This window comes from Scyliorhinus canicula, chromosome 1 (genome assembly GCF_902713615.1).
Source record: "Scyliorhinus canicula chromosome 1, sScyCan1.1, whole genome shotgun sequence".
NCBI classification, from domain to species: domain Eukaryota; kingdom Metazoa; phylum Chordata; class Chondrichthyes; order Carcharhiniformes; family Scyliorhinidae; genus Scyliorhinus; species Scyliorhinus canicula.
In genome coordinates, this window is record NC_052146.1 from 285,873,156 (window position 1) to 285,900,934 (window position 27,779).

General features: G+C 45.0%; 1 protein-coding gene across 1 annotated transcript; it reads right to left on the bottom strand.

Moving 5' to 3' along the window:
- On the bottom strand, window positions 1-27,725 carry ndufaf7 (NADH:ubiquinone oxidoreductase complex assembly factor 7). The gene is made up of 10 exons (XM_038814582.1): window positions 27,544-27,725; window positions 26,034-26,209; window positions 25,139-25,219; window positions 24,357-24,467; window positions 20,433-20,643; window positions 19,320-19,378; window positions 17,989-18,102; window positions 15,624-15,770; window positions 7,296-7,469; window positions 1-1,181 (listed from the first exon to the last, which is right to left on the bottom strand). The coding sequence occupies exons 1-10, from the start codon at window positions 27,614-27,616 to the stop codon at window positions 972-974; spliced, it is 1,356 nt and encodes a 451-aa protein (XP_038670510.1). The 5' UTR covers window positions 27,617-27,725; the 3' UTR covers window positions 1-971.
- Window positions 27,726-27,779: the final 54 nt, after the last annotated feature.

Sequence of the window (27,779 nt, forward strand, 5' to 3'; positions counted from 1 at the left end):
TTCACATAATAATAATCTTTATTATTTTCACAAGTAGGCTTACATTACCATTGCAATGAAGTTACTGTGAAAATGTTCATGGCATAAAAGAGTCAGGATTCCCCAGTGTCCTCGCCAAAATATATCCCTCAATCAACACCCCTAAAAGCATATTAACTGATTGTTTGTGGGACCTTATGCTGAAGTCACTGTTGTATAATAGGAAAATAGGACAATTGCCACATTAACTAACTCAGTCAAGACTTTCCTTTTCACAATAATGTCACTCTGGACCACTTAAAAATTCACCTCCCTTCTGCTATCCGTTTCCTCATTGAAAACTTGAGCTGATAAATGGTAGGTTGTATACATGCACTTAAACACCAGGCCATGGCCATCGGTCTCAACAAGAAAAGGCCCAACTGGATTTCTCAATCTTTATTCAAACCATCATAAAGTGCCCTACAATCAACATCCAGGAAATATCCTGCGTGGAGGTTTATCTGTCCCAGCTACATCAATAATTTCATAAGCAGGGTAGAGGTGGGGTATTCTGGAAGAATAATAACAGCCATAATTGTCTGACACTCTTATAACTTTGTAATATCCAGAACAGTGTAGTTCTGCTTGATTGAGTTGAGAGACAGGCTGTCAGTATTTCACCTTTGGGTATCATGGGTACAATATGCTGAATGCATCGTAGAAATTTAACAAGTTTGCTTGAACAACAGCGACAATTTCTACCATTGAAAACAAGAACAGCACCATCACTGGAACATCATTTCATTTATGTATTATTCTTGAGTCTTGAATTTACAATCTGAAGGAAATTTCCATCCCTTTCATTCTCTGGTTCTAATAAAATGTACTTTCTGTGAGCATCTGTAAAAGGTAGAAGTTTTTGATACATCGATGATCAGATGCCTCAACGTGCTACTGTAGTTTTATCTCACCGAGTGCCAATGACGATCATTTCTAACCAGTGTCCTTTTCTACAACTGTAGTTCACTGAATCCTGCAACAGGTGGTGCTGTTGGACCACATTTCATGGACTTGGTGTCTTGTCTTGAAAGTACTCTATTATATGGCAACAAGGCAAAAAATTTGAATCGATTGCCCATTTTCTCAGGGTTCATTATCATGTCGTAGGCATCGATTAGGCCTTTGCCTGTGTTTGGATCAGTTGCATTTCTCAACAGCACCTGGAACGAGAGTACAAAGTAGCTATTGATTAAAGTTTCCTCGATTGAGTACAATACAAATATGTGCAAGGACATATGTTGGACAATACATGTAGCTGCTGTGTTTTCCATACAACATACTTTAAAGGTAACATGGAATGATTCCTGATCATCCGTACACCTTTTGACTCCTGATGTTAGCATGGCTCCGGCTATGGCAAAAGATTCCAGTTTGCCTGCAACATTAGGGGTTGGGAGTTGCTACGGGAATAGCAAGATGATCAAATAAGAGTACAAATTGAGCCATTGGTTCTGGGCCAAAGATCAATGGCAGAATTCTCCATCAGCCGACGCCAGAGAATTGGTTCCGGCGCAAAAATCACGGCGGGTGCTGATTTCACCCCAAATTGCAATTCTCTGTCAACTCAACAGCGACATCAATATGGTCCAGAACGCATGTACGGTAAACACCATTTTCATATCATTAGCAGACTCGGCCCGGTATTCTCCAGGGCCTCCGCGATGCTCCTCCTCCAATGGACAGAGATCCCGACGGCGCAGTTCACTTGTGTTTTAAAAATCGTGAAACCAGCTGCTCAGGGAGAGAGAGGGTGCAGGATACAGATGTGTGACCGTGGGCTGCCGGGCTGGACACAGGCTGGGGCTGTTGGGGGGGTGGGGGATGACCAGGGAACGGGCTGTGGGGCCGGGCTGAATACCCCCCCACGGGACTGGGGTGGTGTACAGTCACAGACCGCCATTATCCTCAGCCTGCAAGGCAGCCATTTTGCTGCGCATCTCACTGCCCGCCCACCTTGGCCCTGGTTCTGCAGAGTGACACCGGCCTTATGGTTGCCCCCACCACCATACTTCACTTTCCGCCATGCCCACCCAACCGCCACCTCCCAGCAGGGCATCACACGGCCCACTCAAAGGCAATGCCCACTGTCGCCTGGGGGCGCCGGTGAGAGTGGATCGCTGGCAAGGGCAGCACCAGCCGACGGTACCCCTGGCAGCATTCGTCAGGACCAGAGGCCCCAATGGAGGCAGGGGTGCGGGATTGGGGGTGGGGCATACGTGAGCAGAGCCCGCAGTGCCAATCAGGGAAACCACTGGGAGCAGGTGTTATCCCCCATACTCCCACGTTGCCCGGTGGACCTGTTTGGGAGGGGATGGGACGTTTCGGCGTGGCCAATTCGGCATGGCTGATTCGGCGTGGCTGATTCGGCGTGGCCAATTCGGCGTGGCTGATTCGGCATGGCTGATTCGGCGTGGCCAATTCGGCATGGCTGATTCGGCATGGCCAATTCGGCGTAGCCCTTTTGACGGAGGAATTTTTCGGCGGAGGAATTTTTCGGCGGCGGGGGCGGGGCAGGCTTCAGAAAGACAGGTTAGTGCAATGAGCAGACATTTAATATCGGTCTGGGTGAAAAATACAAGACAGCAGAAAGAACATTTTTTACAACTTGCTCTTAGTTCTAGGATGCGCAGCATTTCTCTCCCTCTTTAGAGGCTGTCCCTGGTTTGCACATGAGCAGCGGGTGACTCCGGAAGGAGCCGGCGAGGTGAAGCGGACAGGCGGCCCAGTTCAGGGGGACAGCCGCCGGCGAGGTGAAGCGGACAGGCGGCCCAGTTTAGGGGGACAGCAGCCGGCGAGGTGAAGCGGACAGGCGGCCCAGTTCAGGGAGACAGCAGCCGGCGAGGTGAAGCGGACAGGCGGCCCAGTTCAGGGGGACAGCAGCCGGCGAGGTGAAGCGGACAGGCGGCCCAGTTCAGGGGGACAGCAGCCGGCGAGGTGAAGCGGACAGGCGGCCCAGTTCAGGGGGACAGCAGCCGGCGAGGTGAAGCGGACAGGCGGCCCAGTTCAGGGGGACAGCAGCCGGCGAGGTGAAGCGGACAGGCGGCCCAGTTCAGGGGGACAGCAGCCGGCGAGGTGAAGCGGACAGGCGGCCCAGTTCAGGGGGACAGCAGCCGGCGAGGTGAAGCGGACAGGCAGCCCGGTTCAGGGGGACAGCAGCCGGCGAGGTGAAGCGGACAGGCGGCCTGGTTCAGGGGGACAGCAGCCGGCGAGGTGAAGCGGACAGGCGGCCCAGTTCAGGGGGACAGCAACCGGTGAGATGAAGCGGACAGGTGGCCCAGTTCAGGGGAACAGCACCCCCCCCCCCACCTCCAAGGTTTAAAAGGTTTATTCAAAACCTTGGAACCACTTCACCTTTGCTCCTGAGAGGGGAATGGGATGTTTCGGCGTGGCCAATTCGGCGTTTTAATGAAGGTTTTTTTAACTAGGTTTTTAAAATATTTTAAAAAGTGACGCCGAAATGTCCTGACGCCTAAACGGCCACACCTAATCAGCCAATTATTTCCCTGACGCCGAATCAGCTACGGGGAACGGGGGTACGCAAAATGTTAACATGTCGGCCTTTCAAACCCCTGCAGACAATGGAGATTGTAATTCAGCAGCGATGGTGACCTTCCTCCTAGTTGCCGCAGCCCTGGGGGATGCCCTATGGCCGTACGAGCTGGAGCTGCTCGAGGAGGAGGAACCTGCAGCAGCGGAGCGTGCAGCAGAGATGCGTGCAGCAGTGGAGCGTGGTGCAGCAGAAGAGCATGCAGCAGAAGTGCATGCAGCAGAAGAGCATGCAGCAGAGGAACAGGAGGCAGCCGCCCAGGATGGAGAGCCAGCTGCCCAACAGACCAAGGAGGAGGAGGTGCCAAGGGAGCGCCGCATGAGACCTGGTGTGTACTGGTACTGCCCGTCATTAGAGGACCTATTGGACCAGACATGTTGTCCAAGACTGCTGAGCAGAGACAGTGCGACACATCTGCCAGATCATGGCACACCTGGCATCGTGGGAGTATGGGGGAGGACACCTGCTCCCAGTGGCCGTCGAGGTGACAGTCCCCCTAAACCTTTATGCGACGGGGTCCTTCCAGGTGCCTAGTGGGGACCTGTCCGTATCGCACAGACCTCGGTACACAGATGCATCCGCGTCATCACAGAGGTCCTATGTGCCCAGTTGGCTCAAAACATTTGTTTCAATGTGGACCAAGCCCACCAGGATGCCCGAGCAGCGGGGTTCGCCACCATTGGCGACAAGCCTGGGGTTCTGGGGGTGATCGACAGGATGCATCTCCCTCTACGAGCACCAGCAGATGATCGGCTGCTCTACACTAACGAAAGGGGCTCCACTCGATGAACATGCAGCTGATATGTGATCATCAGCTGCGCATCATGCACGTCTGCGTCCGATACCCGGGCAGTGTGCACCACGCCTTCATCCTGGCACACTCAACGATTCCGGGCATGTTCGAGAGACCCCCCCTCCCCACTGGGGGGTTAGCACCTGGGTGACGGGGGTTATCCACTGCAGTCGTGACTGATGACACCTATCCACAGGCCACAGACTGACGCAGAGACCCCCTACAAGACGCCAATGCAGCAACCAGGAGTGTGACCGAGCGGTGCTTCGGCCTCCTGACGATGCGGTTCAGGTGCCAGACTGGCTCTGGAGGGGCCCTTTCAGTATGATGTTGAGAGAAGGTTGTCTGCATTATGGTGGCCTGCTGTGTCTTCCATAACATCAAGCAGCAGAGGGACGACGTGCTGGAGGATGAGGAAAGCCAAGCCTGGGCAATGTTGCCTACATTCCCAACCATGGCACGCTGTGACTGCTGCATGGCCCACTGTGTTGGTCTGGGTGGCATGCATGGTCAGCACCACCTGCTGCTCCTGCACACAGGTGGACTCCTCCAGCAGGTGCAGGATGCTCGCTGACAGCCCCTCATGTAGGCCCTGGCTCTGCGACTGCATCTCCACAATCAATGGGACTGTCTGTCCCAGAAGCTCGAAACCCGTCTGGATGGTACTAGTCCCTGGGGTCAGCCCGCCCTCCAACCATCCATCCCTTCGGGCGTTCCTACCTCCACCTGACGTACCGGAGCTGCTGTGTGGTGTGCACCCGATAGTGTTCCAGGAGCCTCTTCACCAACCGAGGTGAATGTCTCTGGGATGGTGGAGGGTGTTGGTGACAACTGTGACAGGAAATCTGTGTCAACATCGGATTCTATCAAAAAGCTCGGGGGGTGATGGGGTTAAAACACTTGGCATGGGGAACCATAACTCAGGAGGGTATCACTTCCTTGCCTGCAGCTGACTTCCATCCAGGCAACCTCCCTTTCCTCCGGGCCGCCAACTCTGTCGAGGGCCCTCTGCTCTGCCACGGTGAGGGGCCGCAGGGCCGGCCCTCCCCCGGGTCACAGTGTTCAGCCTGGCCACCCTGACTGAGGAGGTGGTGTAGTTTCTTCAGGCACTGTTGGCCGGTCCGGTACGTGTTGCTCACGGCGCTGACTGCCTCTGCCACCTGCGCCCAGGTACAACGAACGGCAGCGGCGGTTGACAGCCGCCTTTCCAGGCCGGGGTACAGGATCAATCGCTTTTCATCCACCATGTCCAGGAGGGTCTGCAGCGTTGTGTTTCTGAAATGAGGTGCCACTCTCCTTGCTGCCATCTTGCCAAGGCTGACTGGTTTCAAAATTGCTAATTTTGAAGCACTGTGAGATGGCCCAAGGAGATGAAAAGTGCGATAATACTGTATTGCAATTTTGTCCTTTCTTCTTCAAGACTTTACAACTAGAAGCTTTCCTATAATAGCCAGCTTTCTCCATAGAAGAAAAATACTTCTGAGTAGCATACAAACTGACAGCAAAAATAGCAAATGATAGATTTTTTTCATTATTTTGACATAATATAATTTGATTTACATGTCAAATATCTAGCTGAACAGTTCACACATAGAGATTTCAGTCAACACATGGGCACTGCTCTGCCTATTTAAAGGCAGGCACTCCATGCACCAACAGAAGATAGTCCTGGTTTAGGTAATGGAATAGGAACAAAAACTACAGGCAAATGAAAAGTAAAGATCATTTCATCGGTGAATGGACATCTAAATCATCCTTACATAAGACCCCAGTTCATTATACACCTACACAATCCTGTGCCATGAATCCTATATTGTTGTGGAGAAACAAAGCTTGTACTTTTTATTGTTAGTTGTAGGGGAGTATCAGCTATTATGTTCCTGATGACTCAGAGCATTGTGTCTGTCAAAAATACAATCCTATTGAGCAGAAGGGACAGAATTTGACAACCAAATATTTTTTCTAACGTTGACTCCTCTGCCTTAATCGTAAAGAGCAGTTTCCCTGAGGTAAAGAAATGAGCAAAGAAATTAAAAGCAAATCATTTTGGAGAAAGCAAAAAGTGTATTTAATGCAGAAAACTATAATGCTGCACTAGGAAGAATGCTCTTTTTTATTGTAATTTTGATGACTTTTTTTTAAAAAACCTGCGCAAGAATGGCTGATTGTGCCGAACAATCCTTTGATGTGGAAAAATGGAATTGGCCCCGTACCAGAGGTAATTCCACCTCACTGAATGTAACTGAGCCTCACAAAAACAGAGTTCCAAATTGGATCCTTGCACTGAATAAGCTGCTCTCAGCCGGAGCAGTAATAAGATTGTTGCTGTCCACTTTTGTGTCTCTAGGTTAGGGAAAACCAACTCGGTTGCTGCTCCTGCTGGAAAGTGTGCACCAGTGGTTGCTGGCTGAGGTTGGGACTTGCATGCTGTCACGCCCATTACCTTGATAGCACTCACTGTCTGAACCCTTTATCAAGGAGCAGCCATTCTGATGAGGCAGCTCTGAAACTGCACCAATTAATATGATCCAGAACCTTCGGAAAAGAGGAACAAGTGAAGTAGGAAAAATGTTCTGGGAAAGGACAGCAATCTTGCACTATGAACGACTTAATCTGAAAATTCCAAGATGAAGTATTTCATTTCTCCAGCTCCCCAAACAAATTAGTGCTTTCATTGCCTAAAACATATTTCATAGACGGCAGCAGTAATATTGTCAACAAATACCAAAAACAGACAGAAATCAGATGAGTTTGAGCATACTCTGGATCCTTTCATGGATTCCAGGAACATCAGCTTGATAATTCAACAAGTTACAGTAATAGCTGGGGAAAAGGTCAAGAGAAAATACTTTGGTTTTGGACTCCAAACAGATCAAAGACAAAAATAGTTGGAAATATAAAGAGGGAGAAATAGAATTGTTGGCAACATCCTACCTGAAGTCTCACATCAATGCCCATATTCTTCAAAAACTGATGCTGTGGGATTGGGCCTAAGGAGGTCACTTTACCCTCGGTCATTTGCCGAAGGTAGCTGAAATCAACATCTGCTGTCAGGTCTGCGGTTCCAGGCGCTGTGAGCACGTCATGTAGCTGATGTCCACGAAAACCCTTTGCAAAATAATGATTACGATGCATTATGAAAGATTGTTAAATACATCCAGAAATGTCTGCTCAAAGATGTTCCTCTTTAAGGCATGTGAGTGGTGTGGGAGAGGCCCGGCCAGTCACGTGCATATGGTCTGGCCCTGCCCGAAGTTGGAGACATTTTGAAGGTCGTTCTTCAGCACCATGTTGGCAATCTTGGAAGTGGATTTTGAGCCCAGTCTCCTGGGGGACATTTTTGGGGTGTTGGGCTTGCTAGAGCTACAGACGGGAGTGGGGGAAGATGTTTTAGCCTTCGCCTTGCTGATCGCTCGCACGGGGGCGGGGGGGGTCCTGTGGAATGGAGGTCAGTTGCTCTACCCTGTGCCTCAGTGTGGCTGGGGGATCTAATGGAGTTTGTGTGTCTGGAAAAGGTGAAATTTGCTTTGAGGGTGGCATGTGTGGGGTTCCATAACCCTTGTTTGTACTACATTTCAAAAACTGGTTACCATCAGCTGTTAGAGGGGGGGGGGGGGGGGGGCAAAGTTGGGTGTTTGGCTGAAGTTACTGGCTGGGGGGGTGGGGGGCTGTTGGGGTTTGTGTTGTCTTTTTGTTATGTCGTGTGTTTATAATTCAAAATACCAGAAACTTGAATAAAAATATTTTCCAAAATAAAAAGATGTTCTACTTTAGAACAAGCAGTAGTGACAGAAAAAGCAGTCAACAGTTATCTTTATTAGCAGGATGACTGCATTTTTGGTTTGTTAAGACTTCTATGATAAGTAAATCAGTGATGTAATTCTGCTAATTGTGCAACTAAGATGGAATACTGAAAATTAAAAGTCAAAACTCTGTACTTGCCTCATTTCAACCATATCCATTCACCCTGACACTTTCAAATGTATGGTTAGCAACAATATATAAGAAATTGTGTAGAAAAATATGGATATTCTATCACATCACAGTATATATTCAAAAGATTAACATGAAATTTCAAATAGATTTCTTGAAACTAGGACTTGCAATGTAAAAACATTTAAAATAAGTCAAACTGTCCCAGTCCCAAGAAACACTCTGCAATCACACAGCGACTGTTTTCTACTAAATAAACTTGGAAAACTTAATTAGTACCAACCACCCATTGTATGTTTAACTATAAATGAAACATTTTAATAATTTTGGAAATGATAAAGACTAATACCTTTTGGAAATAAATGTATATTCATTCTTTTCAGACATGTAATCCCTTGGAGGCAAAAGTAGGTCAAGTTTCTTCTAATAAAAATACAAACAAAGCTACTGCTGTGAGAACATTTCATTCTGGACGGAAAATCTGATTGAAAATATTATTGCTTGCCCGAGGGTGTGTTTTATTATGAAAAACATTTTATTTACTGGATGGGTCAAGTTAATACCCACATATGAAGAGTCTAATTTAATAATGCTTTTCGCTTACACTATTGTCGAAATCATTCTTCGTGCTCTTTTTTTTTGTTGAAGCTTTTCGTCTTGTACTCATCAGAACAATTCGCAGGAATACAAGGGTCAGGGGAAAGAACAAATTTATATCGTTTGAGAAGAGAGTGCCGATTGGTTGGCAAGTAGGCTCAGGTAGTAGAGGCATTGCTATGGAGACTGCACCAGTTGGTGGTTAACTGCCAAGCATTGTTTGAAATTTAAACCAAGCAGTTTGACTCTGGTCAAGACACTGCCTTGAACAATGAACCAGAAAATGGCTGTCACTTATTTTATTTAGTTGAAATAGACGCTATGTGTGTACATGTTCTTTCTGTCTGCAAAGAACAGAGCCCTGTGTATTAATATACGTAGCTTCTAGTTCACAAACATGTGCCACACTGCAAGTCTGCCAAACAATCTAAAATTGGTTCTCAGCGTAATTCCTAGCACGATGAGGATTATTTTGAAAAGGTTGTCCAATCACAAAATCAAGCCTAAAATTGGACACTGGGTCTTGAATTTTGTAGGCTGGTTGGGTACGGTCTGTACCTTGCCTATTGCAAACGGCGAAAGGGACATGCAGTTTGATATGATCTGCCCGCAAGTCTTTGGAGCATACAGCCTACATACCTAACATTGCACTAGCACTGAAATTGATATACCGCATTACTCATTTGTATGACAGGCAGAACTTCCTTTTGGCTTGATGGCAGCATCCTGGTGGCGAATATCATTTGTATTGCAACTGTGTAGTAACAGTGTTAAACTGGTAGCATCACCTGTTGCTCAAAGCTTTTTTTTTCTCTCTGTAATTGTCAAGTGGATAAATGGAAGGGATGGCAGAGAGGGCAGTGCAATGTTCCTCCTGCAGGATGTTCGAGGTGAGGGACACCGTCAGTGGCCCTGCTGAGTTTACCTGCGGGAAGTGCATCCATCTCCAGCTCCACAAAGACCGTGTTAGGAAACTGGAGCTGGAGCTGGATGAACTGAGGATCATTCGGGAGGCAGAGTCAGTTATAGATAGAAGCTACAGGGATGTAGTTACTCCTAAGAATGAAGGTAGCTGGGTGACGTTTAAAAGGAGGGGGAAGAAGCAGTCAGTGCAGGGATCCCCTGCGATTGTTCCCCTCAATAACAGGTATACCGTTTTGGATACTGTTGGCGAGGGGGGGGGGGGGGGGGGGGGGGGACCTACCAGAGGCAAGCCACGGTGACCAGGTCCCTGGCACTGAGTCTGTCCCTGTGGCTCAGAAGGGAAGGGGGGAGAAGAGGAGAGCATTAGTTATTGGACATGATGTGAAGATGCCGCCGTTGGACTGGGATGAGCACAGTAAGAAGTCTTACAACACCAGGTTAAAGTCCAATAGGTTTGTTTCAAACACAAGCTTTCGGAGCACTGCTCCTTCCTCAGGTTCACCTCCCTGTGCCTTCTTACAGCTTTTCCAGCCTCCGTTGCCCCTGGGACCGGGCGTTAAACCCCCGAAATTTCTATTCCCGAGCGGGTGCCCTCCAGTGTGTGGCTGCCTCCTGCCCGCCGCCATAGGAAGTCCCCTGTTCAGGGTGATTTGAGCTAGACAGGGCTCTTTTAACCCTGCCATGACTCGGAAATGCATATCAAACACTATATATACGCCTTCTACCATGGCTACAGTGAGGCGCAGATGCATCAAGATTAGAATATTTAATTGAGTTTTTTATATAGTGCAAGTCGGAACCCGATTTAAATTTAACAGCTGGTGGCCAGATATCTCATGGCTTGGGAAACTTAGTAAGTAAATGGAGTTGGGACATCTGCCTGCAGAAGATATATGCTTTTTACAGAATTCCTTCTGGCCACTCAAATCTTCAGCATCTCCCAAGTTCAGCTACTTCTCATTGTTAAGATGGCAACTTAGCAGTCGACCCAGCTTACCAGCCTCAGGTTTCTGGCCTGCCCCACAATTGGCTAGCGCCCCCCACCCAACCACCCCCATGCACCATCTCACTAGGTCTCTGTACTGTTCAACAATGTGGGCTCCCACTCCAGTGCAGTACCGAGGAATGCTGTATTGCCCTAGCTGCCAGCTTTCAGGTGAGGCATTAAACTGAGGTTCTGTCTGCCTTCTCTGGTGGACTAGATCCAAAAGCAGTATTTGAAGAATTGTATGGAATTTCTCCTGGTGTCTTGACCAATATTTATCCCACAACCATCATCACTTAATTGCCTTTAAAACACTTTGGGAAGTATTGAGGACATGAAAGGTGTGCATAATGTTTTTTTGAATCTATTTGACTTGTTCGTGTTTAGTTTTATAGTAATTATTTTTTGTTCATTCATGGGATGTGGGGGTCCCTGCTTAGAACATAGAACATACAGTGCAGAAGGAGGCCATTTGGCCCATCGAGTCTGCACTGACCCACTTAAGCCCTCACTTCCACACTATCCCCATAACCCAATAACTCCTCCTAACCTTTTTGGACATTAAGGGCAATTTAGAATGGCCAATCCACCTAACCTGAACGTCTTTGGACTGTGGGAGGAAACCAGAGCACCCAGAGGAAACACGTAGACTCCGCACAGTGTCCCAGCATGGAATCGAACCTGGGACCCTGGTGCTGTGAATCCACAGTGCTAGCCATTTGTGCTACTGTGCTGCCCTGAGGCCGACATTTATTGACCATCCCTCATTGCCCATAAGACGATGGTGGTGTGCTGCCTTCATGAACTGTTGCAGTCTGTGCTTGTAGGAACACATCCACTGCTGTTAGGATGGGAGTTCCATAATTTTGACCCAGTGACAATATTAACTGATCCAATCAGTTTGTAAAAAAGACAACTTTGGCTATGGGCTTGGTTTAGACCGAATCTTTCAAGTAACCTTGCAATAACATTTTTTTGAAGTTTGTCATTTGTGGGAAGATAACTTCTGTACCAGTTAAAACACCGAATGATTTGAGGTTTAGTCACTGAGTTATTAACAGATCACTCTATTATTTTGTTGACATCCATTATAAATGGTACCATTCAGAGTATGAATTTATGTACAACAGTTTTCAAGAAATGATTTAATTAGCCATTGACACTACCTCCCCTCAGGGAAGAAAACAGATCAGATCAGTAGCATAAGCATAAACTAACCATATCCTCTAACTAACCATAGCAATCCAACAACCACTCTGCACCCAAAAAGCAGCTCTTGGCGGGTGCCCTGGAGATCAGGATGCCATTTAAAAATTACTCGCTTCAAAGAGCAAAGAAAACAGCACAGCAACAGGCCCTTCGACCCTCCAAGCCTGTACCGACCATTCTGCTCGTCTGAATTAAAACCCTCTATCCTTCCGGGGGACCATATCCCTCTATTCCCATCCTGTTCATGCATTCGTCAAGACACCCCTTAAAAGTCACTATCATAACTGCTTCCACTACCTCCCCCGGCAGCGAGTTCCAGGCTCCCATCACCCTCTGTGTAAAAAACTTGCCTCGTACATCTCCTTCAAACCTTGCCCCCCACACCTTAAACCTATGCCCCCTAGTAATTGGCTCTTCCACCCTGGGAAAAAGCTTCTTACTATCCACTCATAATCTTGTAGACTTTTATCAGGTCCAGCTTCAACCTCTGTCATTCCAGTGAGAACAAACCAAGTTTCTCCAATCTCTCCTCGTATCTAATACCCTCCATTGTGGTAATGAAAACAGGCTGAGAAGATAGACATAGGCCAGGAACAGAAACTGTGCCATGAGGCCCTGGCTGGAATCGATACTGACCATCTGCAAAAGTATTCACGTCAAGGAATGAACCTGTTATTGCTTTCTGGACTTGGTGTTACCCACTCCAGAGACTATCAATATGTTACAAACTTCCAGGCACAGGTGATCAACTTTGCAGAAGGATGATGAACAGACAAAAGAAGCCATCAGATTCCTTAATGAGCTGATGGCTGGTCAGACACAGGGAGTTTCAGAGGACAATGGGCCTTGATTGAATCACCATAAATCCTGTCTTTCCCATTAACAAGTTGGGGTCTGGGTAGGACATTGGCCAGTGGTGGGCGTATACCTATGACTCAACCCTAGCTTCCCAGCATAAAGAAAGGAATATAGAACAGATCTTGAGCGATAACCTGAGAGGTCCCCAGGCACAACCATCGCAAGAAGAAAGGACGCTGAGTTTCGAACCCAGAGAAGACATCAACATTGAGTGATCATAGCCTGCCAGCCTCCTTTACTAAGTGCGGGTAAAACCCAGAGCTCAGTTGTGAGTCTGAGTTATATTTTCTTGAGTAATATAATTGTGAATAAAATTGTGTTAAACTGTGAACCTGTTGTGTCCTTTGTTCATCTCGCAAATAAGGACACCTGGGTAAAATGTTTGAGTAAATAAACTCATCGAACGTATCAGAGGTTTTCAAGGTTCAACACCATGCAAAATCCGGGTAAATCTTTTCTGCACCCTCTCTAAAGCCTCCATATCCTTCTGGTAGTGTGGTTACCAGAATTGAACACTATATTTCAAGTGCGGCCTAACTAAGGTTCTATATAGCTGCATCATGACTTGCCAATTTTTAAATCCAATGCCCCAGCCAATGAAGGCAAGCATGGCGTAGGCCTTCTTGACTACCTGCTCCACTACTTTGCCACTTTAAGTGACCTGTGTACCTGTACACCCAGATCCTTCTATACACCCAGCTCACCTCTGATCCTGTGCGAGTTCGCCTTCTGTACCAGTCTGCCATGAGGGACCTTGTCAAAGGCCTTACTGAATTCTATGAAAACAACATCCACTGCCTTACCCTCATCAATCATCATCGTCACTTCCTCGAAAAATGTGATCAAGCCAGTGAGAAACAACCTCCCCTTCACAAAAACATGTTGCCTCTCGCTAATACGTCCATTCATTTTCAAGTGGGAATAAATCCTGTCTCAAAGAATCCTCTCCAATAATTTCCCTACCATTGACATAAGGCTCACCAACCTGTAAGTTCCTGGATTATCCTTGTTACCCTTTTTAAACAAAGGAATAACATTGGCTATTTTCCAATTTTCTGGGACCTCGCCTGCAGCCAGTGATGATAGAAAGTTTTCTCTCAAGGCCCCAGCAATTTCCTCCCTTGTCTCTCTCAGTAGTCTGGGGTATATCCCATCAGGCCCTGGGGGCTTTTCTATCTTAATGTTTTTCAAGATCCCCAATACCTCCTCCTTTTTGATCTCAACATGACCCAAAACTATCTACACACCCTTCCCCAGACTCATCATCCACCAAGTCCTTCTCTTTAGTGAATATTGACGTAAAGTACTCATTTAATACTTTGCCCATTTTCCCTGGCTCCACGCATAGATTTCCTTCCCTGTCCTTGAGAGGGCCAACCTTCTCCCTGGCTACCCTCTTGCTCTTTATATATGTATTAAAAGCCTTGGGATTTTCCTTAATCCTACTGGTCAATGACTTTTCGTGACCCCTTTTGGTCCTCCTGACTTCTTGTTTAAGTTTCTTTCTACTTTCCTTGTATTTAACACTTGCTTTGTGTGTCCCAGCCTCATGGCCTTGACAAATGCTCCCTTTTTCTCTCTGACTACGCTCACAATATCTCTCGTTATCCAAGGCTCCTGAAACTTGCCATACTTATCCTTCATCGTTACAGGAACGTGCTGGTCCTGAATTCCTTTCAACTTACACTTAAAAGCCTCCCACATGCCAGATGTTGATTTGCCCTCAAATATCTGCCTCCAATCTACATTCTTCAGTTTCTGCCTAATATTGTAATTAGCCTTCCCCCAATTTAGCAACTTCACCTGATGACTATACTTATCTTTATCCATCAGCACCTTAAAGCTTACTGAATTGTGGCCACTGTTCCCAAACTGCTCCCCTACTGAAACGTTGACCACTTCCCCAATACCAGGTCCAGTACGGCCCCTTCCCTAGTTGGACTATCTACATACTGTTTCATGATGCCCTCCTGGATGCTCCTTACCAACTATGCCCCATCCATACCCCTCGCACTAAGCGAGTCCCAGTCAATATAGGGGAAGTTAAAATTACTCACCACAACAACCCTGTTACTTTTACACCTTGCCAAAATCTGCCTACATATCTGTTCCTCTACCTCCTGCTGGCTGTTGGGAGGCCTATAATAAACCCCGAACTTTATGACTGCACCCTTCCTATTCCTGTGCTCTACCCGTATTACCTCGCTGTATGAGCCCTCAGAGGTGTCCCCGCTGTGTTCATCTGTGATATTCTCCTTAACCAGTAGTGCAACTCCCCCACCCCTTTTACATCCCCCTCTATCCCGTCTGAAACATCCGTATCCTGGAAAGTTAAGCTGCCAATCCTATCCTTCCCTTAATCAAGTCTCAGTAATGGGAACGACAACAATGGGGAGTTCCGATGAGCCGAGCTCCCCACTGCACAAGAAGGGGCTAGGTGTAGAATCGGCCGCGTATTCCCCGTTCAGGCCCCTTATTTAATGCGAGTCGCATTGAACAGCCATGTATTTCTCGGCATTGCAAGCGCGGGAAAACACACAGGTAATCGCGCTCGCCATGGGACGTAGTTCTGTCTTTATTTCAATTCTATAGCATACAATGTCAGAATCTGAAACTCAGAGCACAAAAGATTCACATTCAACAATACTATGACCAATAAAGAAAATTAATTTCCATTCTGTTGCAGATACCCGGGTTTGATGGGGTGCCTACAAATACATAATAACTTGAATATGAATATATTTAATTGAACTTACTCTAAATGTGTTGGTTTTTGTTCCATTATGTCCATAATCAGCTATTAGTGCTGCTCCCCCATCTTCAGTGATTCGACTGGATAGATTCTGAATGATGACCCCAGCCTCAGGGCAGATCTCGATCTGGTCTCTTTCATCATCTCTTTGCTTGGAAAGGAAAATAAAGACTTTTACTACAAAGCAAAACAAGAAATGTAGAAAGTATGGAGTGGAACAGACAGCAATAAACCCTCTAAAACAAACTGGTATTTTAACCTTTCCTGAACAGCCACCAATAATCCCCATTAGTGATGGTAGATCAAACGCATATAATAATAATAATCTTTATTGTCACAAGTAGACTTACATTAACACTGCAATGAAGTTACTGTGAAAAGTCTCTAGTCGCCACATTCCGGCATCTGTTCGGGTACATCGAGAGAGAATTCAGAATGTCCAAATTACCTAACAGCACGTCTTTCAGAACTTGTGGGAGGAGACCGGAGCACCCGGAGGGAAACCACGCAGACACAGAGAGAACGTGCAGACTCCGCACAGACAGTGACCCAAGCCAGGAAGTGAACCTGGGACCCTGGTGCTGCGAAGCAACAGTGCTAACCATTGTGCTACTGTCATATATTTGTATTTCTAACACAGTAATGCAGAAAAAGGGAAGACGGGAGATCGTGGCGTGTATTGTTTCATCTATTGAAGTAACCATAATCTTAAGAATCTCTACAGTGCAGAAAGAGGCCATTCAGCCCATTGAGTCTGCACCGACCCTACGAAACAGCACTCCACCCATGTCCATTCTCTCCCCTATCCCTTTAACCTAACCTGCACATCCCTGGACTGGGGCAATGCAGCATGGCCAATCCACCTAACCTGCACATATTTGGATTGTGGAAGGAAACTGAAGCACCAGGAGGAAAACAACGCAGATACAGGGAGAATGTTCAAACTGCATACAGTCACCCAAGGCTGGAATCAAACCCGGATCCCTGGCGCTTTGAGGCAACAGTGCTAACCACTGTGCCACCCTAACCCAACTGATTATCTTCACATTTCTTATCAGAAACCTTGGTATATTTGTACATTGACTTTTCTAAACCACCAAAAGATATGTCGATTCAATAATCTTTGCATGTCTGCCCCCACATCTCTGCGATAGAAAAGTTTGATTGTAGGTTATATAAATAGCCTTTAATGAATTTGAGCAATCACAGAACTATATAAAGAAAAATTTATTCCAGAATATTCAATATTCCAACCGCAGCTCTCAACTAGTTTGATTATTTATTTATTATTCTAATTTCAGTCATTCAATAAAGCACTTTCTGCTCCCCTCCACCCCATAGCTTTTCAGTACACTCACTGTTCTGTAACTGAGTTGTGAATGCTTACAGTTCAGTACCTGGAGATAATTGGGCCACCCACAAACAATGCAGGTTTATTCTCTCCACTTGGTCTTGCATTTGCTGAGCTTCCTCTGCTAAATGACCAATCCAAATCTGAAAAGCATGATATGCTTTCGAAGGGAGAACCTTGAACACCATCTTTGATGGCATGGTATGTTCGCCATATGACACAATAAACAAATGCAACATAGAAATAACTAAGTTTTCTGTTTCTCTCACTGCTTTGTACAAGAAGCATGATGATCTAATTATTGTACAAGAGATTTTCATTTAAAGATTTATTTCTAACTGGATATTTACACCATCAACTACTGCTGGGATTCTTTACTATCTTAACTTAGGCAGATGTTTGCCTGAAATCCTGTTTAACGAGAAGCTCTAATGCAGTGTTTTTTTCCGGGGACACATTTTTACCAACCGGCCAACCTTCACGACCCACGCCGGCCGACCTGCGCGACCCGCCATTTTCTCTTACCTTGTTTGTTGCTGACAAAAATGGAGGAAATAGTTTTGGGTCCCTTTGGCCCCAATGTTCCCTTTGCCCCCCCCCCCCCCCCGAACTTAAAAAAAAAGGCTGGACCATATTAAAAAAATGCGGCCCCACTGCGCATGCATGTCCGATCATTGGTGCGCATGTGCATTTGAGCATGCTCCGCGATGATCGGGAACGCATGCGCAGTGCGGCCAAAGTTTTTAAAAATCTGTTCCTGGCCATTTTGAAGGTCGCTCGCAGCCGGCATTATTAAAAGCCGGCTGCTACGGCTGTTGCGCATGGATTTGCGTGATTGGGAGCACCACGATGGATGGCTCAGCAACCCTCCCGACTCCCGCCCGTGACCCACCCGCGGGTCGCACCCCCGAGTTTGGCAATGCCTGCTCTAATGAAATTCACCCAATGAATTGTTAAAAATTGAACAAACTTAATATAAAACCTGTTCAGAGAGGTGCAACTTTTTGTTTTATTTCACCTGAATCAATGCTTTGGAAGCCAAAGTAGCATGAGGTGCGAGAACAAACCGAAGCTTTTCTGGTGACTTTGGTTCAATGTCGATCAGTATTTCACGCCATCCCTGCTTAGTTTTCTGTAAGTAATGAATATTTAGTGATTATAATATTATACTGGCTGCAGTTTAATAAATGAGGAGCTAATAACTTTTTGCATACTAATTAATTAATGTTAATCAATTTTGCCAGAATTTACCTCTCAAGAAAATGCAATAGGCGAGATTCTCTGGCCTCCCTGTGGCATATTTCTTGGTGGTGGGTGATGGCCCACCGGGGATCTTCAGGGCACATTGCTGTCAACGGGATTTCCCATTGAATCCACCCCATGCCGCAAGGAAACCCACAGCAGGGGTTCGCTGGTGCGGGCTCTGGCGTGAACAGCCGGAGGTTCTCACCCAAAAATGCTCTTTGAAAGGCAGCAGTTTTTCATAAAAGCATAACTAAGTGAATACTACAGAACAGACAACATCAAGAATTTATCAGCCTCATATTTTATTAGTAGATGTGGCATAATTGCCGAGATAAATAGATTATTGAGCCCAAGTTATTGGGAAATATTGACTCTGAAAGATTTAATAGTCACTTGCTAAACAAATTACAATTAATAACTCACCTGCTAGTGCGGATTCAAACTATGAAATGTGCAGTTCAGTGAAATAATTAAATATTATAGTACTTAGTCTGGCATGTGATTCTTTGAAGTTGTGACAATATTGTATATACACTGCTGTACCCTAAGTGATTCAGTCTTAATATCACAACTACAAGATTTAAGTGGCAGTCAAAACTGCAATCATACTGCTATTTTGGAACCTGTATATTTGCTGCCTCTTTCTTTATAAGAGCATAATATCAAATGAAGTCAAGACCAACATTATGTTTTAAACTCAGTTCATTTGCTTAAATGAACAAGTATGATCCAAATTTTGCAATCGCTGGGTGCAGTGTGAGTAGATGATTTCAGTTTAAAACACTTCAGCACAGCAAACATATTTGAGTTTCACAATAACAATGGTTAGATTTTTCTTGGTTTGTAAAATATCTTTAATTTGCCTTTTTTACTTGTCCCTTGATCATGAAGGACTAAATAATTCTTTGCCCTGAGGGAGAACGGAAGATTTCCATCGCACTTATCGTCCTAAGTGATTGCATCTTCACTAAATAATCAGTCCATTTCCTCCCCCAAGACGAAGGAGGCTAACTGGAGATCAAAGGAATGAAATGAGGAACTGAAGTTGTAAACAGGTACAAATCAATATTGTCAGCAGCATGGTGCAAGATTTGATGCTTTTACCTGAAATCTGTGGATTGGAAGTACATCAAAAAACTCATGTGCAAGATAAAAGCTGAAACCTGAAAAAGAAACAAATATAGATCGACAAACATGCATATATTAATAGGACAGAAGAAACATTTATTTACTTCAACAATTTAAAAAAATGTATTTCTATCTTTCTAGAAACAATAGGCAAAAGGATGATAATTTAATCTAAACTGATCTAATTGCAAATAAACAGACATTTGGACTCATTTTGTTCCAGTTGATGATAGAGGAGGCTGAAAAAGATGTGGGCACAATTCTGCTAAAAATGTTACAACTTCAGCATTGTAAGGTAAGTGGTCAATTAAAATACAGTAGAATGGTTTAGAGCAGGGGTGGGCAAACTTTTCCGTGCAAGGGCCACATTCAGAAATTCACAATTTTAAAGGGCCGCATAGTATATTAAGTAAAATAATTACTTCACCCGGTTATGATTCTGGGCGCCTCATATAGGACATAGAACAGTACAGCGCAGAACAGGATTTTTAAAAATTTTTTTTTAATGACTTGGTGGGCCGCATAAAGACCTTTGGCGGCCCGCGGGCCGTAGTTTGCCCACCCCTGGTTTAGAGGCAACCAGGCTTGGGCATCTAATTTTCAGGCTGGTTTTCTGAGATAATGTGAATGCAGTAAAATCAAAATTCTTTAAAATAATAAATGCAGTAGATAAAAATTGGAATCAAATTAATAAAATTCAAGGGAGCAGGGAGATGTGGGAGTATTTGTAATTACAATGTATTCAACCAACTTCAACTATTTAAGACATTTTCCATTGCAAAAGCAATATTTAGGTTCTGCTGCAGGAATCACAGGCGGGATTCTCCCCTACCCGGCGGGGTGGGCCGTACCGGCCGCAGGGCCAGGTTCCTGCCACTAAGGACCTGGTTTTATTTACGCCGGCGGGACAGGTCGAAAACAGGCGGCCGCTCGGCCCATCGCGGGCCGGAGAATCAACGGGGGGGGTCGGAGAATCCCGCCCCACACTTCCTTCTATCACACTTTGGTATTAGGCATGGCATTCACATTTAATTTTTCTATTGTGTGTCATTATATGTTACAAATTGTTTCTTAATGGGATGTTCTCACCTTTAGGTACATCCTGCAGGTCCCTGTACCATGAGATTGGAAGCCCAGTTTTGGTAACACCTGTTTTATAAATTGCACTACTGGGATCATGTCGTAAACGTTGTCCTTCAGTGAGAAGCTGCGCTTGAATGTCACCAAACTTTGGGCTAACTTCAACTAGGTGCACTGAAATCTTCGATTCCTTCAGCACAGAACGAAGTTGGCTGAAGACCTAATCTTACAAACAAAGATTAATGATGAAAAATAAAAGTTTTCATGGCAATTGAACTAATCAACTTGTGTGTGTAAGGCAACATATAAACCCAAGGCTGTTTATTTGGCCTGTCAAAATTTTGTTCCTTGTTTTTTTTTGTTTTCCTCTTTATTGTTTCAAGTTTTTATTGTTTCCAATCGCTGACTTGGGAGAAAAGCAAAAGGGAAGGGAGATAACATTTGGACTCCTCTTTCGTCAAAGCTAGAGAGAAAGCTTAGAGACAACAAAGAGTCATCCAGATGCAAAACATTAGCTCCCTTCTCTCACCACAGATGCTGTCAGACCTGCTATGATTATCCAGTATTTTCTGTTTTTGTAAGTGTACTGTTGTAGGGTACTATAGTCCTTTGTGTTGTGTGTGTTTTTTTAAGTTAATTAATATTCTTTACAAGCGGCTGGACAATTCCTCCCTGGTTGGCATATCTTTTCTCACAGTATACCAAATTGAAAATATGCACCATTAAGGGGGCGGCACTGTGGCACAGTGGTTAGCACTGCTGGCTTATGGCGCCAAGGGTCCGGGTTCGATCGCAGCCTGGGACACTGTCCATGTGGAGTTTGCACATTCTCCCCATGTCAGAGGGGGTCTCACCCCCACAACCCAAAGATGTGCAGGGTAGGTAAATTGGCCACACTAAATTGCCCCTTAATTGGAAAAAAATAATTGGGCACTTTAAATTTAAAAACAAAAGAAAATATACACCAATAAGAACCGGTCTTCTAAGTTACCATTCTGGGTTTTGGGATACCCTCACACTTAATATCAGAGGAGTTCTCAACATCTATAGAAGTCAGTTTAGCTAAATTTATGGAAATATTGAAATAGTGACTTCCAGAACGATAAGCCTTGACAATATACTCAGCAATATATGTGAACCACTATAAAATATATTGTTCACATTTAAAAAAAATTGAAATTAAACTATTGACTATCTTTTGCCCATTCTTTCTTGTATTAATAAAATATTTATTACTTTAAAAAAAATTCATTCATGAGGAGTGGCCATTGCTGGCTAGGCCAACATTTATTGCCTATTCCTAAATGCCTTAGAGAAGAGGTGGTGAACTGCCTTCTTGAACTGCTGCAGTCCATGTGGTGTTACGGAGGGGAGTTTGAGGACTTTGACCCAGCAAGAGTAAATGAGTTTCCTCCCACTGTCCAAAGATGTGCACGTTAGGTGGATTGGCAATGCTAAATTGCCCTTAGGTTAGATGGGGTTGGTGGGTTACGGGGATAGAGTGGAGGTGTGGGCTTGTGTGGGGTGCTCTTTCCAAGTGCCTGTGCAGACTGGATGGGCCGAATGGCCTCCTTCTGCACTGTAAATGCTATGACTCTATAACAGCATCCAAGAGAAATACATGAATAGGATGGGAATAGAGGGATATGGTCCCCGGAAGGAAAGAGGGTTTTAGTTCAGATGGGCAGCATGGTCGGTACAGGCTTGGGGGGTCATAGATTATCATTGAATTTACAGTGCAGAAGGAGGCCATTCGGCCCATCGAGTCTGCACAGGGTCTTGGAAAGAACACCCTACCCAAGGTCAACACCTCCACCCTATCCCCATAACCCAGTAACCCCACCCAACACTAAGGGCAATTTTGGACACTAAGGGCAATTTATCATGGCCAATCCACCTAACCTGCACATCTTTGGACTGTGGGAGGAAACCAGAGCACCCGGAGGAAACCCACGCACACACGGGGAGGATGTGCAGACTCCGCACAGACAGTGACACAAGCCGGAATAGAACCTGGAACCCTGGAGCTGTGAAGCAATTGTGCTATCCACAATGCTATCGTGCTGCCTGTTCCTGTGCTGTTTTCTTTGCTTTTTGCTTTTTGAAGTCAGGATGGTGAGTGGCTTGGAGAGAGATTTGCAGGTATGGTGTTCCCATATGTCTGTTGCCCTCGTCCTTCTAGGTCAGTGTTCTTCAAACTTTTTTTCCGGGGACCCATTTTTACCAACTGGCCAACCTTCGCGACCCACGCCGGCCGACCTTCACGACCCACACCGGCCGACCTTCGCGACTCGCCATTTTCTCTTACCTTGTTTGCTGCTGACAAAAAAGGAGGAAATGGTTTTGGGTCCCTTTGGCCCTCGTACACGCTCCTCTGATGGAACCTGTTGGATGAAGGTGAAGCCTTCCGGTTTCGGAAAGTATGGAGTCTCCATCTGTCCAAAGTTCTGAATTTCTTTCCTGTAAAATTTTACCAAATAAACCCCCCAAACTTGTAAAAAAAAAGAATAAAATAAATGAAAAAAATGAAAAATAAAATAAATGAAAAAAACCCCGAACTTGTAAAAAACAAAATGAATAAAATAAATGAAAAAAATAAAAATTAAATGAATAAAATAAATGAATAAAAACCACTACGGAATTTGTAAAACAAAAAGCTGCAATCGTTTAAAAATAGAGCAGCCGCACTGCGCATGCGTGCCGGATTTGCGCATGCGCACCGATCATCGTGCGCGCATGTGCAATGCAGCCAAATTTTTTTTTGACGTTCCCAGCTGCTTGCAGCCGGCGGTATTAAAAGCCGGCTGCTGCGCGGGGATTTGCGCAATCGGGAGCGCCGCAGACAACGGCTCCGCGACCCTCCCGACACCCGCCCGCGGGCCGCGCCCCCAACTTTGAAGAACACTGTTCTAGATTGTAGTAGTTGTTGGCTTGCAAAGTTCTGTCCAAGGAACTCGAGTTCGTTTTTCCAGTGCATCTTGTAGATGGTACAGAATGCTGCTACTAAGCATTAATGGGAGTGAATGTTTGTAGAAAGGGGATACAATCAAGTGGGCTTCTTTGTCCTAGATGATGCAAGTGTCTTGAGTGTTGTTGGAGGAACACTCATTCAAGGAAGTGGACAGTATTCAATCACACTCCTGACTTATGCCTTGTAGATGGTGGACAGGCTTTGGGGAGGTAATCCGCCACAGGATTCCGAGCCTCTGACCTGTTCTGATAGTCACAGTAGTTATATGGTTAGTACAGTTCAGTTTCTGGTCATTGGCAAACCACCACCCCACCCACCCATGATGTTGATAGTAGGAGATTCAGCTATTATAGCGCCACTGAATGTCAAGGGGAAATGGTTAGATTCTCTCCTGTTGGAAATAGTCATCGTCTGACACTTGTGTGGCACTAATGTAACTTGTCAATTGTCAGCCCAAGTCTGAGTATTGTCCTGTCCAGGTCTTGCCGCATATGGACATAGCCTGCTTCAGTATCTGAGGAGCCACAAATGGCAACATTGTGTAATAATAAGGGAACATCTTCACTTCTGACCTTCATTTATGAAGCAGCCGAAGATGGTTTGGCTTAGGACATGACCCTGAGAAGCTCCTCCAGTGATGTCCTGAAACTGAGGTGAATGACCTCTAACAACCACAACAATCTTCCTTTGCTAGGTGCATTTCAAGTACTTTCACAATTGTCAAACGCTAAGTCATAGCACCATAAGCTTTTGGATGAATTAAAGAAATTTCTAAAGGAGCACCAAAGCTGCAATATTCTATTACAATGTTTTAAGTTCATTAATATATAGGAAATAAATTAATTACTAAAATCAATACATATTTTTAATTAGTACTGCAGATAGAAATATTCTTAATCAAATTCAAGCTCTTGAATTTTAATTTGTGCATTCATAAAACCAAGAAATAGGTGACATCTTACCCTGAGAGCATCACTCACTAAAGTACCCCTGCCAGGCCCAAGTTCTACGAGTTGAAATGTCCTTGGTTTACCAGCAGCCATCCATTCGCTTATACACCACACTCCAAGTAGCTTGGGGTGGGAAGGAAAAATACTTTAGATAATTCTTTAATTTAACTAGTGCAATTTAGCTACAGGCATTATTAAGTAACTCATTGTCACAGTAAATTAATATACCTCTAGTGTGGCATTACCTATTACGAATAAAAAGAGCTAAAGAAATACAATGTCCATATCAACGGAAACACTTTAAAAGTATATTATTTAAACTTTAAAAACTTGGCACACATACATCACCATTGGACTCTTGCTAAAAGATCAGTAACCAACTTGCTTATACACTTTACAGTGGACCTTGAAAAAGCTATATTTGGATTGGCGGAGGGAGGACAAAAAGATAATGGAGGAATTGGTATAACAAACTTCCTGACGGGTTGATTAAATGAAATAAAAGCAGAAACATTGACCATTCTTCTCGTGAATACAGATGCCATCTATTGACCTAGATAAATAAAAGGAAGCAGGAGGAAAATACCCACTCCACGGTAAATACTAATGTAGCTGTGATCAGTACAATATGTATATCATTTCTATCAGTCTATTTTAGTAGTGCATGGACTGTTAGCCATTCCAAGACTGGTTACATTCTAAAATTATCCAACGAAATCCTACTTTCTTACAATCAAATTGCTCTACTAATGGTCAGAATCATATTAAGTTACACAGTGCACTTATAGGCTTACTTCTCCAAAGATCTGACTGATTTCAGGTGATGTAATGAAGTCTCCTTGTGATCCGAGAACATCCCTGTGTTGATAATATCCCTAGAAGAGATTACACCAATAATCTCAATTAACAATGGCCACACTTTGCTGATACATAATTATGCTTTTAAAACTGATAACTCCAGTAATTGCAGGAGCAGATGACTGGTCAATAACTATCAATATATATATATGATGAAAAAGAAAAAAAAAGTCGTTCACAACTTCAGGGCACCTCAAAACACGTTATTGCCAATTAAGTATTTTTGATGTATAATCACTGTTGTAAGGTAGGAAATGCAGCTGCCGCTTGTGCACAGCAAGATTCCACAAGCAGCAATCTGATAATGACCAGATAATGTTGTAATATTGATTGAAGTTTAAATATTGGCCAAGCGACGGGGGGCTGGTTTAGCACAGGGCTAAATGGCTGGCTTTGAAAGCAGATCAAGGCAGGCCAGCAGCACGGTTCAATTCCCGTACTAGCCTCACCGAACAGGCGGCGGAATGTGGCGACTAGGGGCTTTTCACAGTAACTTAATTTGAAGCCTACTTGCGACAATAAGCGATTTTCATTTCATAATGTCCCCACTCTGCCGTGAATTAGTGCAATGGGATCTTTAATATCCACCTCCGAGGACAGAAGGGTCCTTGTTTTAATGACTCATCTGAACATGGCACGACCAACAACGCAGCACTTTCTGCACTGGAGTGTCAGATTTGATGTTGCACTCAAGTCCTGAAGTGGGACTTGAACCCACAAACTATTAACTCAACAGGCGAGAGTTAATTCTTCGTGGCTCAGCTGGTAGCACTAAAATAACAGTCTATTCCAAAGGGGGCAATTTTTAATAGTCAATGATGAATTACATACTGTGACAGGATTGGTTAAAACTTCCCTCATGTATTCCGCTACGGAAATTGGGCCTGTTGACTTTATTTTTGAAATCAGGTGCTTTAACATCATACTATCTTCAGTGCTTTCTTTCGTACTTTCTGATGTCCTGGAACATGCTCTCGTCCATTGAGCTGCACATAATCTTCTACATACTGAAAGAAAGGGAAAAGAACACATGTGACAACTTAAAGCAATCAACAATTTTTTTTTCAATGTAAAATAAGTTTTGAGTGCCCAATTCTTTTTTTCCCAATTAAGCGGCAATTTAGCATGGCCAATCCGCCTGCCTGCACTTCTTTTCAGGTTCTGGGGTGTGGCCCACAGATACCAAGAGAATGTGCGAACTCCGCAAGGACAGTGACCCAGGGCCAGGATCGAACCCGGCTCCTCGCCGCCATGAGGCAACAGTGCTAACCACTGTGCCACCCCTACCAAAGAACAATTTAACTGTCCATTAACCAGAATCTGGAAGATCAGTTTGTTTCTGCATAACCTGAAACTTTTACGGGTAAGATCATGATTGAAATTTGAAACGACTCTCCTCATTTTCAGTGCAGGCAGGTAACTAACCAGAGCTTTTGCGGCAGACGCGAAACACAGTTTAGAATGGTATACACGATTTGGAGATGCGGGCATTGGACTGGGGTGTGCATAGCAAGAAGTCTTACAACACCAGGTCCAACAGATTTCTTTAGAATCACTAGCTTTCGGAGCGCAGCTCCTTCGTCAGGTGAATGGTATAGATCTCTTTTGAGGTCAAATAATTATGCTAAAAGGGACAAATCAAAAAGGGCCACTGCCCAAATGAAACAAAGATTGATGGAAACTTGACAAACATCAAATCAAAGTGTGATTAAAAGGGTCAATAAAGCAATCCAGTCCCTGCGGTGACCACCGAGCACGGAAGGCCGCGATGGTGCCCGTGAACACCCCATGCTCCCTTTCCAGGGACAGAATAGCATAGATGCAATCAGTAAGATTGACCCGCAGATTGCGTGGCAGTTTTTTGTTTTAAAAGTGACCGTGAATCAAGATGAAGCAAGACTTAAAAAACAGAAAGACAAACTGGCACCTATTAACGTCTGACTCTTGACAACTCAGGGTAGCACAGTGGCATTATGGATAGCACAATTGCTTCACAGCTCCAGGGTCCCAGGTTCGATTCCGGCTTGGGTCACTGTCTGTGCGGAGTCTGCACATCCTCCGTGTGTGCGTAGGTTTCCTCCGGGTGTTCCGGTTTCCTCCCACAATCCAAAGATGTGCAGGTTAGGTGGATTGGCCATGCTAAATTGCCCCTTAGTGTCCAAAATTGCCCTTAGTGTTGGATGGGGTTACTGGGTTATGGGGATAGGGTGGAGGTGTGGACCTTGGATAGGGTGCTCTTTCCAAGAGCCGGTGCAGACTCGATGGGCCGAATGGCCTCCTTCTGCACTGTAAATTCTATGATAAAACTCGCCACTCTGGCGGTTTACCCAACAGTAAATACCTGGAGAGGCCTTTCCAGAGATGTCGGAGGAGATTCCTCTGCATAAGTACTTTAGTCCAGGAAGGAGCCTCATCGTGTCCAATTTAATATTTCCCTACATCTACTTAATCTCAGTGAAAGGCAGTAAATCCATGACAACCGGGCGACGAGGCCGTGACCTCTGACCTTCAACCCCTTCGGGTCATATTCGCTCCCCGCAAAAAGCAGAAGTTATTTTGAATATATTTTGGGGTATT

Bases quoted from the DNA above. Each gene is read 5' to 3' on its own strand.
- ndufaf7 (XM_038814582.1), bottom strand. From the start codon at position 27,616: ATGAGGCTCCTTCCTGGACTAAAGTACTTATGCAGAGGAATCTCCTCC. The intron at 20,644-24,356 runs GTAAGATGTCAC...TTGTAAGATTAG, and splicing joins TAGTGAGTGATGCTCTCAGG to GTCTTCAGCCAACTTCGTTC. The intron at 1,182-7,295 runs GTAGGATGTTGC...CTCTCGTTCCAG, and splicing joins GCATTGATGTGAGACTTCAG to GTGCTGTTGAGAAATGCAAC.